The sequence below is a fragment of the Uloborus diversus genome, chromosome 1 (genome assembly GCF_026930045.1).
Source record: "Uloborus diversus isolate 005 chromosome 1, Udiv.v.3.1, whole genome shotgun sequence".
Classification (NCBI taxonomy): Eukaryota; Metazoa; Arthropoda; class Arachnida; order Araneae; family Uloboridae; genus Uloborus; species Uloborus diversus.
The window spans coordinates 96,058,020-96,078,552 of NC_072731.1; the positions used below are offsets into that span (position 1 = coordinate 96,058,020).

The 20,533-nt window shown below is 32.3% G+C and overlaps 1 protein-coding gene across 2 annotated transcripts in view; it reads left to right on the top strand.

The window, feature by feature from the left end:
* The window catches only part of LOC129231125 (integrator complex subunit 8-like), a 79,888-nt gene that overhangs the window by 14,680 nt on the left and 44,675 nt on the right, over positions 1–20,533 (top strand). For both annotated transcript variants that reach the window (XM_054865375.1, XM_054865382.1), the window contains exons 3-8: positions 3,275–3,377; positions 4,885–5,010; positions 6,034–6,099; positions 7,428–7,488; positions 11,016–11,189; positions 12,802–12,894. In XM_054865375.1, the coding sequence (XP_054721350.1) occupies positions 3,275–3,377; positions 4,885–5,010; positions 6,034–6,099; positions 7,428–7,488; positions 11,016–11,189; positions 12,802–12,894 (623 nt within the window). The remainder of the gene's footprint in view (positions 1–3,274; positions 3,378–4,884; positions 5,011–6,033; positions 6,100–7,427; positions 7,489–11,015; positions 11,190–12,801; positions 12,895–20,533) is intronic.

Sequence of the window (20,533 nt, forward strand, 5' to 3'; positions counted from 1 at the left end):
AGTAAATGCTATTGTTCTGAATTTTCTTTTACGCTTGGAAATCAAAAACCAATTTAAATTTCTTCAAGCAAATAGTAGAAATACTGCTCTATATTCTTGCAAAATTTGAAAGTTGTCTAAAGTTTCTCTCATTAAAATTTTTGTGCCTATGTGAAGAGGAAAATCATGATTTTACAAAATGTTACTAAGTTTAAAACTGATTTTGAAGACAAAGGAGTTAAAATGCAACTTCAAAAGTAAGGTATTTCTTTTATGACACTTTGCACAATGTTGGGTATAAATTACAGCTCAGCTAAGACCTTCCTTAAAGCTTGAGATTATAAAATAAAATGCTTAATTATGGGAATACTGAAATATTTTCAGTTTTGAAATTCAGTTAAAAGTTAATTAAAAGAAATTTGAAAAAAAAAAAAAAAAAAAAAACTGAATGCAGATGAATTCTCCTGCTCTATGGATTACAACAATATGTAACTTTTATGTTTGCATTAAATAGTTAATAAAATACAAGCCTTCAAAAATGCTACATTTAGCATTTATGAGAATACTGTTCAATGTGACCAATTTTCAGTTGCATGTAACTACTAAAATAAACTAGTATGTGGCCTTCACAAAACTTTCTTCTATGTTTTTCTTATAATTCTGATTCCTACCCATGCTTAATGAGGAAGCAATATTCCCAACAAAAACAAAATTATGCATGCAAAAGCAAAGCAAAGAGCAAAAATTTAAAGTTATTTTAAAAACCTTGCTTGAATTGATTACAAATATTATATTTGTTAACAAACATAAAATGGCAACAGTTGAAAATTTTGAATCATTGAGATAATATTTCTAATCATTTCCGTACAATTAAAATCACGAGAAATATGCAGATGACAGTCTATTACGATTTATCTTTCTTATTGTTGCATTAATAAAGCTATTTTTATTCGCAAAAGAAAAAAAATCATTACCTGTTGGAGCGATTGGCGCCAAAATTGAACCCATGCCTGTTTACATATGGATTCACATATATTCCTAATTTCATCCAGAACATAGCATTACTTCTTGAGATATGGCACTCACAATGTAAAAAAAGAACGTGTGATTGTGCCACCCTCTTTTCAGCTGTTGACACCAAAATAGAATCAGCTCTTATACCCACTAAGGGATACTTGCCGATAAATTTTTGTTTGATTCCGTTCATTATTTCTTGAGATATAGCAGTCACAATTGACGACAAAAAACGTTCTATCTCTCAACTCCCTTTTGAGCTATTGACACCAAAATTGAATCAGCACCTGTTCCTGTTCGAGGCAACATATGGACCAAATTTTGTTTGATTCCGCCAGTTACTTTCTGAGGAATAGCAAGCACCCATAACTCAAGAAACATCCCATTGCTCCAAACCCCTCAGAGGAATTCAAGCAAAAACTAATGCTCACAAGTTCACATAAGAGTGCATATGTGTACCAAATTTCGTTCAATTTCATGCGGTAGTTTTTTTCTGTAGAGCGGCCACAAATAAGTGGTCGTACACATATGGACAGACAGACATTTTCCAAAAATGGTCGAAATGGACTCAGCACACCTCAAAACGTTTGAATCTGTCGAAATTTGAAAATTTGCACGAATCTAATACTTTCTTCTATATCTTCATTAATATTATAAAGAGAGAGAGCGGATTTTTGTGTGTTTATATGTTGGAGGTAATCTCCGGAACCACTGCACCTATTTGAAAAATTCTTTCACTACATGAAAGGGGCTTTCTTACTGAGTAACATAGGCTATAATTCGGAAAAATCCGATATATAGTTCTTTTTTTATTCCAATTTAGGCCCAAAATTTCACGTAAATAGCCTATTATTGGCTATTAAAGGGGTGAAAAATTACTTGCACATATTGATATTTTATAAGTTTGAATAAATCTAATCTCCATTAAAATTACTGATGTTTTGTTTCGAATTGCCATGGTTACGTCTTTTAGCTTCCCTTCATTTTAATATCTTAAAGGTCCACAAACTTGGCCCCACGGAATTTAAGCAATAGGGAAATGTTTTTGCCAATTCTGCATATTTTTCGATCTACGTTATAATTCCCACAGGCAATGTAGAAATTGCGGGAAGAGTTTGAAAACTAAGAGTCTTAGCAATTTTCCCAATTGTCGCCAAATTTGTGGACGCCAAAGACCAAGGGCCAAAGTTCGTCGGCCATGGCCTTGCTGATAGTGGCAGAAGCAAACAAAATGGGATTATTTCCTTCAGTCAAAAGAAGTACTTTTATTCACTGAAATTTTTTTTAACAGAACGGTTCAAACACTTGATAGTTTATCGAATTTTTTTAACTTTTCAATTTACAAAGTTTGAACAGAACAACGTCTGTCGGGTCCTCTAGTATTGGATATAGAAGAAAGTAAAAATAGTAAGCCAAAATATCTTGTATTCTATATAGGCATAAAAGGAACCTGTATACCAAATTTCATAAAAATCTGTTACCATGCAGCAACCACTTTTTTGTCATTTTTGCTCATTTCGTATGGAATGACCATATGTATTTTCATCCAGTTATTTTTTTTTCTTCGAGTGATAATGAGATTTTCTTATTGCTCTAATCAGTGGTCGGGTAAACTATTTTTTTTTAGCAAACTACTACAACAACTACTTTTTTTAAATGTGGTCATTACTTAACTATTTTTAGGAGAGACATTTGACTAATATATTCAATTACACAAAAAAAGAAGATTGTAAGAAAAAAGTTGCAAAATATATCTTAGAGTAGCAAATTAGTTCATTCAAACATGTACTTCTGAAATGTAGCCTCTACTTCACCGCTTAACTCTTTTAGGAGAGGTATTTTAGTTTTTTGATTTTCTTTTGTAGCAAATAAAAGCATTAAGAGCAATAAAGCTCAATTCATTCTGTTACCCTAATTTTATCATCTTGATGTTTCTGTCTTCTTTTTCTTTTCTTTTTTTTTTTTTTTTTTGTATGCGTGTGCGTTTTTTTTTAATATTTTTTAAAAAAATTCTTTGTTTATGTTGAAATTACTACAGTGTATTAGATGTGATCTTCATCTAGATTATTTTACCTTATTGCACATAAAAAACCATCGACACAATTGAATTACTATTTTAGCGAATTGAAATTTACAATGAATATAAAAAACAAAATATTTACAATTTGAAATTCATGTGTTTGAGAGGGATTTTTTCAGATTTTAAATAGTAGGCTTTCTTACTTAGTGATTGTCAGAGTCGCTGACCCTTCTAAAATTTGTTTTTTGTTTCCCTTTTCAGATTTAAAAGAAGAAAAAATCACAAAAAAGAAAATTGCACTTAAACTTTTAGCTTTAAAAGTAGCTGCATCTTTGCAATGGGATTTAAATACGCTTGAAAAAAAGTAAGAACATTGAATGTTATGACTGTTGATTAATATTGCAATACCTTTTCTCACTTGATTTTTAAACTTCAATTGAGCTTTTTGTAGCCAGTTTAAAATAGCTATTGAAACTGTTTTAAATTTTCCAACAATTTCAGCATTTGTTTCAAACAAGTGCTTCTATGACGTAGCAGAATTCGGAATTGAAGTATAGTATAGGTTCTATTCGAGGAGAGAGCGTGATGACCAAACAGACAAAAGTTCCACCTCTTTTTTTGGGAACCAGTTTAAAATAGCTATTGAAACTCTTTTAATTTTTCCAACAATTTCAGCATTTGTTTCAAACAAGTGCTTCTATGACGTAGCTGAATTCGGAATTGAAGTATAGTATAGGTTCTATTCGAGGAGGGAGCGCGACGACCAAACAGACAAAAGTTCCGCCTCTTTTTTTGGGAACCAGTTTAAAATAGCTATTGAACTGTTATAAATTTTCCAACAATTTCAGCATTTGTTTCAAACAAGTGCTTCTATGACGTAGCTGAATTCGGAATTGAAGTATAGTATAGGTTCTATTCGAGGAGGGAGCGCGATGACCAAACAGACAAAAGTTCCGCCTCTTTTTTTGGGAACCCTGTGCAAGAAGCTTGAGAGACATTCGAGCGTATATCGCAGTTTGACTCAAGCGCAATGGAAAAGTTTTATTTTTAGATTTGTACATACTTTAAATGAAGATGATGACCAGAGAGTTTAATTTTGTGAGTAGAACCATGCAAAATTTGCTTAAGATTTACTCAAAGCATACACCCCCTTATGGTCTTTGGATTTGATCCTGATAATTTTTTTTTTCTTCTGTGGAGGGGGGACATATCAAGCACGATACTTACAGCACAAAACTAGCAACAATCCCTCATTTGAGTGGAGTGTACCCGAATATGAATCGAAGTGATTAGAAACAAATTATTTACAAATAAGTCATTATCTCTCGGGTGTTATTAGAAATGATTTTGGTTTGAATACTCTGTTATGAAATTTGAACATCCTAATTTTGTTATGATAATTTTTGTTTTTAGAAAAGAATCCTATGCATTGATCATAAACCATAATGATTCATTATACTTTTTATAGCCTTGTTAGTGTATGAAAAACTGCTTTTTTTGCTTTGTTCTTTTTTCATTTTTGAAGGCTATTAGTAATATTTCAAGGATCTGAAAAGATTATTAATTCTAAAGTGTTGAAATATATTACACATGCACAAGAGACAATGGGCTTTACTAATTGAAGCTGATGTTGTAAATGCAGCGTCTGTTACTTTTAGAACAACATCTTTTAAATTTAAAACTGCAAAATCAATTTGAAACAAAAAAAATATGTATATATAATAAAATAATGATTTAAATCAATGAATCCTGATAAGTTATTTCTTTTTCCATTGAAAAAGGGGCTCCTTTGTAACCTCAAAACAGTTGTCTAATTACTATTTGTGTATTTTAATGCTGTTTTATAGTTTTAACTTTTAAAAAACTTTCAGGTTACCTTTGACAATGCAACAATCTCTTCTAACAGAACTATTGACTGTGACTGGTGATGATTTGAGTTTTAGTGATCCTGCAGCTACTAGTGATTCACTGTTTGCTCGTATTTTGTACAATTTGTGGTAATATTTATTATATTGATTCTAAAATGACAATTTATATCTAAGTTTCAAGTAATTTGAAATTTTAAAAAGGAAAGGAAAAGAAAATCATCTCAATATAGGGGTAGGTGGGTTGCTGATTATTTTTACAAAGTGAGGTAATGTTTCATAAATCTTAATTTTTGTTTTTGGCAAAGTTAACAAATCTTGTTAAATCTTGAAATTTCATAACAAGATATTTTTTTACACAGTTTTCTACTAATAGGATAAGTTTCAAAATTCAAGAGGTGAGAAAATTTTCATTATTTAATAAAATGTAAAAAAATCAATTTGGAGGCAAGAGAAGCCCAAAAAAAAAAAACGGTGGATCAGTTGAAGGACCCCGTCGTAAAAAAATTAAATAAGGACTCTTTTGAAGAGTTAAAATTAAATTCAATTTCAGTGTAAAATGAAGTAAGCACTTGAAGCGATAAGAAAATAAATAAAGTTTTTATAAACCATCTGAAGGGAAATTTAACCAACACTTGACAACAAATATTTTTTGTGTTCTTCAAGCAACCTGTATTCAAATCCATGTTTTTATCATACGTATCAGCTTTAACATTACATTTTAAAATATGAAGGGTGGTTTTCTCTTATTTTTGAAAAAAATAGGGAACCAATATTTACGTAAAATTAATAATCATTAAAGTTATTTCCCAAAAATATTACTAGTGGGTGAAGGGGGTTACTTTTTTACTTTTAAAAAAAGAAGTTTTTTTTCTTTTTAACAGCTATTACTTTTCATTATAATTGACTTTATAAAATATGTACTTAGGATTAATTGTGCTCAGAAATGGCCAAATAAAATTTCTAACTACGATCTTGTAACTGAAAAACATGTTGTACGTTTTGATGTTCATTTATTTCTGTGATCCAATTTCTGTTTTTTTTTTTTCTGCTCATGATGCGTATTTTTAAAATACATATTTTGGAATTAACAAAATATAAATATGTTTTCCTGATTTTTTTAGTATAGAAATCATAACTAACTTTTATTTATAGGGTTTTGAGAGCTGTTATTGAAGGCAGTTATCCTGCAAAGAGTCCAAAAGGCCTAAATGTACAACTGTAAGTATTCATTTTGAAACTCTGAGTTCATTATAGGGTGTAGGGTTGCGCAATTCCCTCAACTCTTTCCATAATCCCACTAAACTGTGCACCTTAGGGAAAATGTAGATAACGAACTTTTCCTTGCCTTTGTTTCAATCAATCTGACCTTTTTTTCCCCGTTTCTTTTTAGAGTTTGTTTTTAGGCATATTTCTTTTTTTCTGATCTGTTGAGGAGACTTTCCAATCTAATAATATCCCCTCAATATTTCCTTGAATATTTGCAGAGTGAGTTCTGGAAGAAGGCTAATATACTATTTCAAGCTTGAACGATGTTTATTAAACAACAAGATATAAGTCTAAAATCAACAGTCTGTAAAAGATAAAATGTACTAAAAATGTAACAATTAATTCCATTTCACATTTAACTACAATTCTATGGAATACCATGTGCTAGGTGCTATTATGTATGAGATGACTAATATAAAATGAGGAAATCTGAACTGCATGACTATCAACTAAACCTTTGATGTAAAACTATAAACCCATTAGGAAATAAGTTACTACAAGCTCATGATATTCCAGAGAGGCGAGTGGCACGAACAAGCAAGTTTGAATGCCAACGAAGCAACCGCCTACAACGATGAGGGATAAGCAAAGAGAACGAACGTAAACCATAAGCAGTTTAAATGTCCCTAGGTCATTAGCATGTCCAAGTCGCGTGAACAGACACTCGTCACTGCTATCGCGCTGAACACGCATGCCATCACATTCCTTAGATCTCTAGAAGCTTTGATGTGGCGTGATCCACTACAGAGTTTTGCCAAGATGGACCAAAGTGAAACTAAACATTCGGTCAATTTAAACAATGCTAATGAGTGCTGATAGGCATTCTCCCCCCCCCCCCAATCATGCAGAATGATTGATAATATATTGTAAGTAACGAAAAACATACTCTTTTACTATTGTTGCTGTGAGGTGATGAAATAGTATTATTTACTGTTGTTGCTAAGAGACATTTATGCCTAACAATTCCTCTTTAAATTTCACACATTCTGATGCACAATTTATGTGTTTTCTTCATTTTTATGCACTTCCAACATCACACCTGTTTTTTTTTTTTCAATTTTAATTGAAAATTCTTCTTTTGTCTTTGTTCTTAGCATCGCTATTAAAATTATTCTTCCTTTCTTCCCACCGCTCTGATTCGTTGGCGCGAAACTCACTAACTGGTTCCCGCTGATCATGCGATCTCGCTAAGGAAATTTTTGAAACGTTATCATTTTGGTAATTCATTTAAAATCTTATATTGTTTACATTTTAAGATAAATGTTTTTATTGTTATTTAGCCCAGGATTAATTGATCCATCTATTATATCACCTGCTGTGGTTGAATCTATTATGAGAAAGGTGAGATATATTTTATTCTTGTAAAAGTAAAATATATCCTAAATGTTCCAGGTAATAAAAATGAAATTGCTTACCTGTGGACAATATTTGAAAAAAACATGCCAAAACTGGAAAAATGTTTTCCTTTAATGTTGTTCGTTATTGTCATCAGAATGTTAGATATATATTATTAAAAAATAATTAACAATCTGTTAACAGAGATAACATTGCTAAAGAATCAAGTTTCGTGACATGTCCCTTTTAACCAAAACATTAAGACCTGAGGGTTTTAAATAATCCATTGTAAAACATGGAGCAACAGAAATATTTTCTTTTCATTGTCATTTGTAGACGCAGGCACCCACCTTTTTGATTGGCTTTTTTTTGGCTTCAGATTTTGTCTTTCAATGCAATATTGTACATATCTATTAGTCTCTTCTGTTATGGTCTGAATCAAATTGTCATCGAAAAATTACTCAATATATTTTTTCAAGTAAAAGTAGAAGTGTCAATTGCTGCCAGCACTTGTAGTTGTTGGAATCAGAATGTGGCATGAATTTGTGTGCCAGAGCTGGTGGAAGGTCATTTAAACATAGCAGCATCCACGTTCAACATGAAAGAGTTTTACTTTCCTCTTCACTTTTAAAATACCAGTTCCTAAGCATGAAGAGCCTAGCTAGTATTCTTCATCATAAGTGATAAGTTACCACCCTTAAGGTAGGACTACATGCAAAATACCGACAGCCAGGCCCGCACCAAGCCTGATCGGCGCCGTCGTGCAAATGTCTTTTGAGCGCCTTTATGCAGTAACAGTCAAACACAATATAGTTACCACGTGAGGTGAGGTTTTGTAGACAAATGTAATTTTGCGATTGTAAAAAGTAATTGAGATGACGATATGAAAAAAAAAATATGTTTATCATTTAATTTATCAAAAGAAAAACATTCTGTAAATTTCAAATTTTGGATCACAGTGTACGTTTTTACTTCATATCTCGGAGTTACATCAAGTGAGGGTGGATCTAAGGGAGAGGTGATTGAAATTGACTTTTGAACTCTAACTTTTTCTCTTGGAAACATGGGCACCCATGTAGGGAAGTAAGTAGGGGCTTAAGCCCCCCCCCCCCTTAGAAATTAGAACTTCCTTGCTTTTAGTACTTTTCTTTGCAAAAATGTAAAAAACATTTCTTTTCCAGCCATTAATGAATAAGTTGTTTAAAATGTCAAATTTTTATAACTGGAATCTGTGGAAATCTGTTTGCATGGGGAAAATATCCTGCTAAACACAGGTAAAATATATAAGCCCCCCCCCCCCTTAAAATTTTGCATATGGGTGCCCATGCTTGGAAACCTCGCATTGAGCTGCTGTTAAAAAAAAAGAGATGGCCAGTTTCAGTTAATCAAAGCATTTTACCCCACACTTTAAAAGAAAATCTTGGAATTTGATTGAAATAATAATAATTATTTTTTTTTAGTCTAATAAGTACTTCAAAAAAAGGGGGTGGGAAACGGCTATTATGCAGCTTAAATTTCTAATATTTTATATATTGCCTAGAAAGCAAGATATCTATTTCTGGACTTCGTGTTGATCACTGTGTAATTGGTTTCTGAAGTAAATGTTTCAAAATGTAGAAAATTGTGAAAACTCACTTTACGGAGGTAGTGGGTTTTTCAAGTATGCCTGCCCGAAAAAAAAACAAATGGGTTTTTTCGGGCTGGGCCCGGTTTGACGAACCCTGCCTTTGATATGCTAATGCGTTTTTGGAAAAGAAAATATTTTAAATATTAAAGTTATACAATACACCCTGATCTAAATATCTCTAATTTATCTAAATATCTCTAATCTCTAATTTATAAATTATTTTTCAATGTTTTATGCCTGTCAAAACATGACAACAGAGTACTGAATATATTTCTAAATTGAAGTAGAGGATAATCCCTCTGAAAATCTGAAACTAAAATCATTTTCCCAAAAATTAAAAATTCTAAAATATGGAATCGTTACAAAAGGCATTGAATTTAATATCTAAAACAAATACATAGTCTCCCCAAAACATTTTTTTTTTAAAATTTAATACACAAATAGTTAAATAAAAGGAGGGGGAGGAGAATCGTGTAATTATGGTCAAGTTGTTACTTTTTTAAACTAAAAAGTTAACCTAAATTATTTTCTACAATATAAAAGATATAAATATCATGTACATCTAAAAATAATAGGCAAATGTGCTTACCGTATTTTTTTTTTATGTGCGATAACACGGAGCAGTGGAATTACCATGAATCAAAACTTACAAAAAGATTAGAATTGCACAAATTGTAATACAAGATATTAACCGCAAGAACCAAAATGGGACATAGCAAATTTCTGGCAACTCATATGCTCAACCTTGTGTACTATAGACATACCGAAATGGCATTCGCAGCTCCACATTAGGAAGAAAAATGCTGATGTATGTATTAGTTAGCATCAAGTACTTTCTGCGTAAAAGCTTGCGCTTTTGAATAACATGTTTAGATACAACAAGACAATATTTTCTTTTAGATTCTCATCGATATCAATTAATTGTTTCAAAGAGCAGTGCAAATTCACCGCCGCCATAAGATATAATGAAGGAATCAATTTAACTTTTGTTTGGTGGGGAAGTTTTTTTTTTTTAAATTCATTTGGATTATTTTTGATCGGTAGCGCTTGGCGCCTTTTTGGCTCTGGCGCCGTCGTGCACTGCACGACCTTGCACATAGGGACGGTGCGGCCCTGCCGACAGGCCATCTAGAAACTGCAGTTTTGTTCTTGTTTTGGACTCATGATTCTGGAATGGACAATAATTGAGCTGCGGGCAGATGTCATCACATTGAAACTGAGAGTGTCAAGAAAGTGGTAACTTGCTGGTGTGCTAATGTAAATTTAACACACCAGCAAGAATCCACAACAGTGGTGTGGTTTAACTTGTCAATTGAAGGCAAAGCTTGGGTATTATGCATTAAGTTATACCTTTAAATTTCAGAAAAGTGTTTATAAAAGAGTTAGTTGTTTCAATTTAAACAGCAGTTTCTTTTTTTAAACCTTAGTCCATGGATATGTTACGACCAAAGCCCGAAATTGGCCAGTTTGCGAATTGGTTTGCCAATTCGCGAACTGGCCAACATTACCGAAAACTTAACTGGCAAAGCCCAAAATTTTCTTGATTTCGGGCTTTGGCCATCGAATTCGTAAAGTGGCTGGAGACGATCGGCCAAAGTACGAAGAAAGAAATCAAGGGCATATTGTTTTACACTCTTTTAGAAATGAAGTATTTTGAAATGAGCACTTCAGAGTACTATTTTTTTCTTAAGTACACTTGTTTCAGAAATGAGTTCAAATCTGTTAAAAATAAGCTTCTAATGCATGAATAGGATCTCGTGTTATTGTGTTCATATATTTAAGCCATAACAGATACTATTCAGTCAGTGTATGTGATGAAACAGCGTGAAATATAGTCAGTATGCATGTTGTAGATTTTTTTTTTCTTTTATAGTATCAAATATCTTTCACTTGTTTTCTGTCTTAGCTTAATGAAGAGACAGAGAGAGCATGCAATTTATTAGAAGCTATTTTAAAAAATGGAGATCCAGTTCGTATGCCATTAATGAATTGCTTTGGTACTTTAACTGAAGAATGTCCAAATCCTGATCATAAGTGGGATCAAGGTCTAATGTTAAAGTCAGATGATGTAATTTGTCAGGTAAACATTTTCTGAATCATATATTAACATTCAAAACTTTTTATGATTACTTTCTTTGTCTGTAGTTCACATATAACTGAGCTTCAAGTATCAAAACTGCAGTGTTACTTTGATGGCTCTTGATGGAAAGAAAGCATATGTTCCTTAAAATCTCCGAAACTCCTTAAAGCTCTTCAGTGATGTCTATTTTATTGTTTGGCCCTAAAGTTTTCTCTATGTTGAAATGTATCAAATATCTACTCATAACACAGAAGTGGTTTTTTATGCAGTTTGTTTCAAGCAAGGAATCAGCAGCGACCTATATCTAGCTTTGCAACTCCTCAACGTACCTTTCTTATAGTTACCTCAAGACGTAATTTGCGACTTTTTATATATTCAAATTGATTATTTATTTAAGGGGAAAAAAGAAAAGGAAAATGGTATAGACAAGTGAAAAAAAAAAGAAAGAAAGAAAAAAGAAAGAAACATAGATTATGTAATCCTCTCCAAATGTGCATTTCACATTTACCTAAAAGACTCTTTTATTTTTGTTTTGCTAGAACTTTAAATTGTTATATTTGTTAAAACAGTGAAAACCCAATCCCTTCGCCATACCCTGCCTGAACCCTCACTCATGAGTGCCTACTTTTTCTTTGTTTCTTCAAATGAAAACTGTCTGGAAACCCTATTTAATAAGTTTTAAAATTAAGTATATTGCGTTATGTAAGTTCAAACATGCTATTTTCCACAAAAACTTTTGGCTAAAAGTTTGTTTTCGAAACTGAAAAAGGCAGCAATACTGTTGTAGGCAGGTGAAGGACAGTATCTGTAGAAATGAGCTTTCGAGATATTTGAAGAAATGTATGTTGGATTTAATACTAACTGTAGGGAAATGTTGAAAGTAGACTTTATTTCACGCATTTTTTTCAGGGGAAACCAAATAAGTAAGCTTGTACAATAAAGCTTCTGTACATTAGCAATAGATGACAAAACTGATTTTAAAAAAATGCAGTTACTGCTCTTTTTCTGCCCATGGCAGAACAGTTGATATGTTTTTGAGCAAATATTCAATTCATATTTTGATGTCATTTTTTGTAATTAAATTTCAGTTTTTCCCCTTGGATAAGATGTTGCACAGCTACATTAGTTGCAGTGCTTTTTAAAATGTAAATAATCTACCATTGAACTGCCGCATCATTTTTGTTGTTGTAAATAGTTTTAAAAAAAACAGGGTAAATTAACTTATCCTTATTGTTTTCCCATACAGTTGATGCTTGATTTTATGAACCTTTAACTTGCAAAAACTTGCAGTTTTACAGACGTTAAATAAGTGTGAATTTTGTATTTATATCTGTATTTTTTGGTTATACAACTTTCATTTCATATAAAGTTCGTGAAAAGGGAATTCACTTTTTGAAAGCATGTCATGCATTTTTGTTATTCTTCTTACTCGAAGGCCTTTTTATAGCGTTTGTTTGTTATTTGCTTATGAGGTCTTTTGGAAAGAAATTTCCTTTTCTTTTTCAAAAATGGTTTGATTTACCAGCTTTTATAGTGTTTTTTAGCACAGCAAAAAAGATGCTTTCTTTTTTTGTGTTTTTTGCGTGATTTTAAATTACATTCTGCATTTCAGATTTCATATGACTTAGGCTGCTTTTATTTTTTCCAAGAAAAATATGAAGAAGCTAGTGCTCATTTTCTTAAAGCATCTGATTTGTATTCAAAAGTAAGTAAATTTTTAAGGATTTTTCTTGCAAATTGCAACTTTGATTGCAGACAATATGTGGGATTATTTTATGTTGAAAATATATACAAGGAGTCGAAAACTGTGTAAGAAGTGTTCAATGTTCATTCCTTTGGAAAAGGTACTTTTTGATGTACTTTTTCTTTTTGTTTTTTAGTTATTTTCTGTTTTCATTTCACTGCATCATAAAATCTGATGAAAAGTATTTTTACGGAAAAGGTTGATTAAAGCTTCTTTAATATATTGACATTGAAGTAATTGAAACAGGTGGCTTCAGAATTTCATCTCTAGTATTTATGTGTAAAGATAAATATTTAAGGTAATATAGAAGTTTTACTGTTACATTACTATCCAAATTCTAATTATTAAGGTACATACAAAACAACCGCAGAAAATGTGTTTTATTTTTATCTTCAGTTATTTGGAATCCTATATTCGATTTTTATAGTACAACAGTTAAACTACATCTGGTACATCACGTCTGCCATTTTTTATTAATTAGAGACATGAAAACTGATATTTTTATATGTTGTGAATTAAATGTTTTTTTTATGAAATGAGAATAGGAATATTTACTTGAACAATTTTGCTATGGCATTGGATGAGTTTGTTTGAAAATAATAATAATTTTTTCTTGCTGCATTATTCATAGCACAGTATGACTATATTGATCTAGGTTTTATTTTAGTTAATAGAAAATGACAAAAAAAAAAAAAAGATGTAATAAATTATATGTAATGGGCATAGCCAAATTTTATGTGAACTTCAGGGCTTCTCCCAGGATTAAAAAAGGGCAGGGTGTTGTTTTTTTAAAAAAAGGGTACTTTTTTGAGAAAAGGGCATTTTTTCAAAACTAAAATGCATGTTATTGCTTCAAAGCATCAGTGGATACAGTCGTTGGATATATACTGTTATTCCTTGGTTCAAATGTCTTACTGTCACAACAATAAAAACTTCGAAACATTCATGAATTACTTCCTAGAACAGTTGAATAGTTTATAATCATTTTAAAAAAAATTACGATTGCTAATTCCTTCCTTCAGCTGTTACTAACTGTAACTTTAACTTTTAAATCCAAAAGTAATAATTGCTCTCGGATCTTGGAGTAACCACCACCATAAGGAAACAAAAAACAATAAACAGCGGCAGTTCGGAAAGCACTTGTTAATTATTTTCAATAGTTAAGTAATTTGTTTTCTATTGAAATGTCCAAAATTATCCACATTTGACTTTTACATGCTGAATTCAGTGTTCGCGCTCAACTATCCGTAACATACCCAGGGACCCATGAATGAAATAGATTTGGGTCCTTTGGTGGAAAAAATGAGTCCCTTAAATTTTAAACAGAAAATCTTAGTGCATAAATGAATAATATAAAAATATTTATACTTGGGGGGGGGGGGGGATAGCATGAAATAGAATAAATTGGTTATTTTTGCCCTAATTCTTTTGTGATTTTATCATTGTAAAATTATTTTCAAATAATACACTTGCAAGACTCAGTTATGTGAGAAACTATTTGGTCAGTTACAATGAGATTAACTCAAAACTTACTTTAAAAATGGGTTTTACCATAAAATATAAAACAAGTGCCTCTGATTGATCAAGCAAAAAGCACTGCCTTAACTTTTGTTTTCCTGGAAATTTTTCTTAGTGAAAAAAGCAAACAGCCCCCCCCCCCCTTCCCAATTAGCATTGGCAATTACATAATAATAATAATAATAAATCGCAAGCAAATAAACCCAACCACAGCCTTCTATATATCAGGCCTACGCGTTGTATTGCGCAATCGATGTCACGTGACCTCAAGCAGGCGTTGAGCGGGGAAATCCCTTTAGTTCAAACAGTGTTGTGGACTTCAAGTAGCTGCTCGTTGCGGATGCAATATTGTATTTCATCTCACAACTTTAGTATCAAATAGCAAAGTAATATTTATTCCAAATGTGTGAATACGTTATCAACTGTCTTTATAGAGACTTGAAATGATGTTTTTTTTTGTTCTTTGTATTTGACTGTGCTAAATTGTTACGCTTCGTCAAGTTTACATTATATGCCGTTGGGATACTTAATTGGTGAAAATTTAACGTATCAAATGTTTAATATCTCCAAATATGTTTGAAGCTACTATTGTTGGATTTAAAAATGTTAAGAAGGTAAGTGTGGTTACCAATGGTTATTTTTAAGCAGAATTGATAATAAAAATAAATACATTAAAATCCCTCCTAACGGATACCCCTCCTATGTGGACAGTATTTAATTCCTCGATTCTAAGGTAAAATTAAAAGGTATTACTAAACCTCTGTCATGCGGACACCCCTCTATTGCGAACAAAAAATTTTGTCTTGTTAGTGTCAGTATTAGAGGAGTTTTACTGTACTTGTTAAATAGTATTTTAAGGATTTTTTACTTGTAAGGGATGAATTTTTATGTATGTTTTTTCATGCTACATATTTTTATCACTTTCGATTTTAATGACGAAGCTTTTTTGCCCTCAATTTGTGTTATGATTATTTTTTGTAACTATTATTTCAAGGAACTTTTTAACATGAGTTGGCTGAAGAGTGCTGTTTAATATATACATTAGATCGCGGTTCATTAAAAAGAGCAACTGTTTTAACTTTTAAAGCAGATTCTATTTCTGTAAGGTACTGTACTCTATTATTGAAAGGTACACATTTTTATTTATGTTTTTTTCATGTAATACACGTTTATTACTTTCGATTTTAATGACGAAGCTTTTTGCCCTCACTTTGGTAAATGAATATTTTTTGTAACTAAAATTTCAAGGAGCTTTTTAATATGAATTCTCTGAAGAGTGCAGTTTAATAGATACATGAAATCGTGACTTTTGAAAAACACCAACTTTTTCTTTTAAACCCAGCTTCTATTTGTATAAATGTATTTTAAAATGTTGTGGATTTTTTTTTTTTTTTTTTTTGGAGGAATTCATATCAAATGAAAATGAATTAAAGCTTTTAACAACTATTAGCAAGCCATGCATTAGAAATGTGGTACATGATCATTACAAGCTTAGCTCTCACACCATTTTCTTGATTTTGAGAAATATTATGCAAACGATTAATAACATGCTGTTGAATAACTTCTCAAAAAAAAAAAAAAAAAAATTTGCAGATAACTCATGATAGATCTAATTATATTTTTTACTCTGAAATATAAGCATCAGTATTGTCCTTTTATACCAATTGTTTAGTTTGTTTCAATTGTTCAGATGTTTTGTAATTATTATTGGGTATTGGAGTGATTTTTTTCTCAAAAATGTATGCTGTTTCTTTTGTTTGTAACATTTAGAAATATGGCTAAATATTGGTTTATTTTATTCCATCTTATTTTTTTTTCATTTGTCTGTATTTTTATCAAAGGAAATCAATACTACTGTAAATCATTCGTGTGAAAAATGCAAAATATTTATTAGTTTATGAATAAGAAATATGCACTTCCCGTTTATCTTCCCCGTCTGTCTTAATCATTTTACAATTTATAGTAAGCAAAATTTATTTCGTACTTTCTTTTGCATTAAGATTTGAAGTTGAAGTGTATTTTCTTTTTACCTATTAAAATTTTCATTTTTATTCATTATCTATATATTTATTGCGAATATAATATTTAATGTGTCAAGCATGAATTTTAATTTAGTTTAAATATTTAAGAACTATTTGTGTCGATATTCAAACTCGAACAATATAAATTTTTAATTTAGAGATGTATCGGAGTATTTCATGTAAAAATTAACTGTTTTTTTTAATGGATTATAAAAAAATCTAAATTTTTATTCATGGTAGAGCTATTGTTAGATTTTTAATTTAAACTTTCACAAAAAGTGAAAGAATCACTTAATTTGAAAAAAAAAAAAAAAAAAACACGTTTTTGCATCATGCAGTATCAATCCTTTTTCGATGTAAACATTGCATCACGTTGTGACGTCATGTGTGCGATCGGTTGCAATGACTCAGTCAAGTGAATGAACTTTTGGGTGAACCGAGTCACCAGTTCATTGTATCTTATAACCGCGAGAATTTTTTTGTAGATTGAGTTACTTTTTGATTGGCAAACATATCTTTAACTTTCTTGCATTGGCAAAACCAAACATCTTGTATTTTGCATATTCTTAATTTGAAAGCCATGTGAAGACCTTTAAATACTTCGAGCTCTTTCACCTCACATAGCCCGCAAAATGTGTTGTACGTGATTTCGTGATGTCTGCCAGTGCCCTTTACTCCTGGCAGGGCGTAATACAACGTGATGTCAATTTTAAAGTCATAAAACGCCTTTAGGCCCTATTTTTGTATGTTACGTTAATGCCATATATTCCTTGGAATCAGCATGTTCGTAAAAACTGAATGTATCGTTGTATTTTAGCGGCTAATCTTTGTCTATTCTTCTAAATGTTTTTTAATATCAATGAAGATGTTGTTCGTCAACTTAAGTAATCCTTTGTGGATAATAAATAACAGATTTTCCATGAGGAAAAATGCTTCACGTGTTTTTCTTTCCAACTTCAGGGCTGTGGACATTTTTATTTGCAAGTTCACTTCTACTAGCGGTGTAGTAAGTCTAAATTTCACTACACATAATGCTCACAGCTATTATGAGGATGTAAACAAACCGCCTTCACGGGCGGCCATGTTGAATGAGCGCGCAGGCCTTGTGTTAAGATGGCTGTGGCCCAACGCAAAAATCGCGATCGCAAAAAACGAAACATTTTCTCATATGAGTGTGAAAATTGCTCATTTTGCAATCTTAAATCAGTATATTTGATAGACATAGTATGTCAATCTAAGTGAAAGTTTATTATCATTTTGTATGTTAGATAACATTTTACATATTTTGCAGTTTTCATATCATTGTTCCTTAACGAACGCTAGAATCCGTGACGTAATAGTCTTGGAATAGAGAACGGCACGTGTAGTGGGCGTTGCCCATGACGTGACTAATTTAACGTCGATTCTTCTTGAACATGTGACGTCACGTACACACGCTTCGGGCTTGGCCACTGAAGATCACGATCAGGTAGCAATTGAAGTGAAGATATGCTAATGAGATTCTGAATATAAGCAAAGCTGTTATCAGTTGATCTCTCTCTCACTTCTTGCACAGCCTAGACGCGTTGGCTCATGTCAGGCAAGCCAACTTGCTGTCTGTTCAGCAAGCTTAGGCTGTTAGCCTTTTTTTTGTTTAATTGAAGTAGTATGACGTTTGCCCATTGAAGACTTCGTTCCTCATGAACGATAGTCGGGTCAATTGATAATACTTATTAGTCTAGGTCAACGGGGTATTTGCAATAATGATATACTTATCCTTATTTACTTTTTGTCAAAGCCATATACTTTGTTTTTTATCTTTTAATAAATTAATTGATGTTTAATGAGCTATTCGTCTTCAATTATACTGATTTACGAACTCCAATTTCACTCTGCTAAATGTATTACGTTGTTTGGGCAAGAGTTAGTTTCAATCATACCTTCCCATCCAACAAGGGGTTATGGGCCCAGACTGCCTTTCCCCTGTAGAGTTCTTTGAAAGTGAATCAGTTGTAAATTTTTTTGAGAATAAAATTTTATTTTTTTTTCCAAGCAAATACCGCTGTGCAAGAAAGTTTTATTCGGGGAGGCCGTAACAAGCGATGTGTTAGAAAATGGTGTTAGTCGTTTCCTTTACCGATGTTCTTCAGTCAAATTACGAAATTTCATAGAGATCTCGGACGCTTGTGGAAAAGCTACACTAGTTGATATTTGAAGCGGAAATTTTTTGGAAGTGAACTCTTTTTCTACCTAATGGAACTGTAGGATTTTTTTTCATCCAAGACTCTTTTTATCGCGCATGCGAATTTAAAAGTCAAGATTTATAATGGCTACTTCTGGGGTTACCATAGAGCCACTTACGAATGAAAATTATACGGAATGGGCAATAAATGCAAAATTCCTTCTTATGGACAGGAATGCGTGGTCCATTGTAGATGGATCGGAAAAAGTGCCCGTTATCAGCAAAGAAGCCGAAATCACCGCTAGAGATGTTCGCGATTACGAAATACGAAGAAGAGCCGCGCTGTCAATTATTTTTTTAAACATCAACCAAAGTTTAAAGAAAATCATTGAAAATATAGAAGATCCTGCGGAGTCATGGAAGAAATTAAGGGATCATTTCTTCCCTAATAATCGATGTGTTCAAATGCAAAATTTTAATCAATTAAATCAGTGCCATCTTGAAAAGGGCGAAAAATTAAATTTATTCGCCGCTCGCCTTCAACGAATTTTTGATAACATAAAATTAGCTTATCCAGAGTTTCCCGAGGATTACCTGACGTTTCACCTTCTCCAAAATTTACCTCGATCATATGACAATATTGTCCAGAACATTCTCACACGTCCTGCACCTGAGTTTAGATTCGATAAGGTTGTCATTGATCTGATAGTAGAAGAGGGTCGCCAGAACCTTAATATGGAGAAAGAAGCCAATTCATACGCTTATATGACAAAGATTATCTGCCACTCGTGCGGCGAACAGGGCCACATTAAGCGTGTATGCCCAAACCTGAAAAAGTGTCATCCACCACGGAACCACCAAACGACTCAACGAGGTTATCCCCGAGAAGTCTCACCCCAGCAGAGGAGTGACAGACCCAATCGATGGAACCGAAGTAGAAACCGAAGTCGAGGTCGCCGATGGAATTCCAAAGGACGGAGACGGTCATTTTCCAACGACAGACGTGAGTACGAATTATATTTTGTCTCTGAAGCTAATTTAAGTCATTCAGGCACAGGGCGATCTAGGAACCTATTTAGCTTTGATACAGCCGCCTCTCATCATTTTTCCTTTAGAAAGGACTGGTTCGTGAATTTTGAGAAAGTTCGGGATGTTCGTATGGCGGTAGCAGTAAAGGAGAAAACCTTTCCAATTGTCGGAAAAGGAGATGTTAAAGTTAATTTTGGTGAAAAAACTGTAATTTTACAAAATGTATTGTATTCTCCCCAATTACGTCGTAATATTTTATCTGGTACTAAATTTGACCAGGGTGGTGCAAAATTTGTAGGGGGAGGAGGTTTCGTGGAGGTATCTAGCCAAAAGGGTCCAATTTTTAAAGCAAAACTTGAAAATGGCATGTATATTGTTGAAACTGTGGATAATGAAATCTCTGAGAATAATCATGTAGATAAGAATCCCATTCCTGAAAATAATTCAGTAGATTTGGAAACTTGGCATAAGCGATTTGCTCATGTGAACGTAGATTCTATCAGACAAACCGGTGATTTAAAATCCGTTAATGGTTTACCCAAATTTAAAAGTATAAAACTAAATTGTGACAATTGTAAAATCGGAAAGTTCAAACGCGTTAGTTTTAAGTCTATAGATAATATTCGGTCGAAACGACCGATTGAACTCCTTCACGCTGACGTTTGGGGACCATATAGTGTCAAGGGAAGGAATGGAGAAAGATATTATTTATCCATAATCGATGATTTTTCTCGGAGATGTTCACTTTATCCAATTTGTAATAAAAGCCTAGTTCCTGAAATTTTGAAGTACCATATTTTAAGAGCAGAAAACTTTATTGGTAAAAATGTAAAATTTGTAAGAACAGATAATGGATCTGAGTTTGTAAACA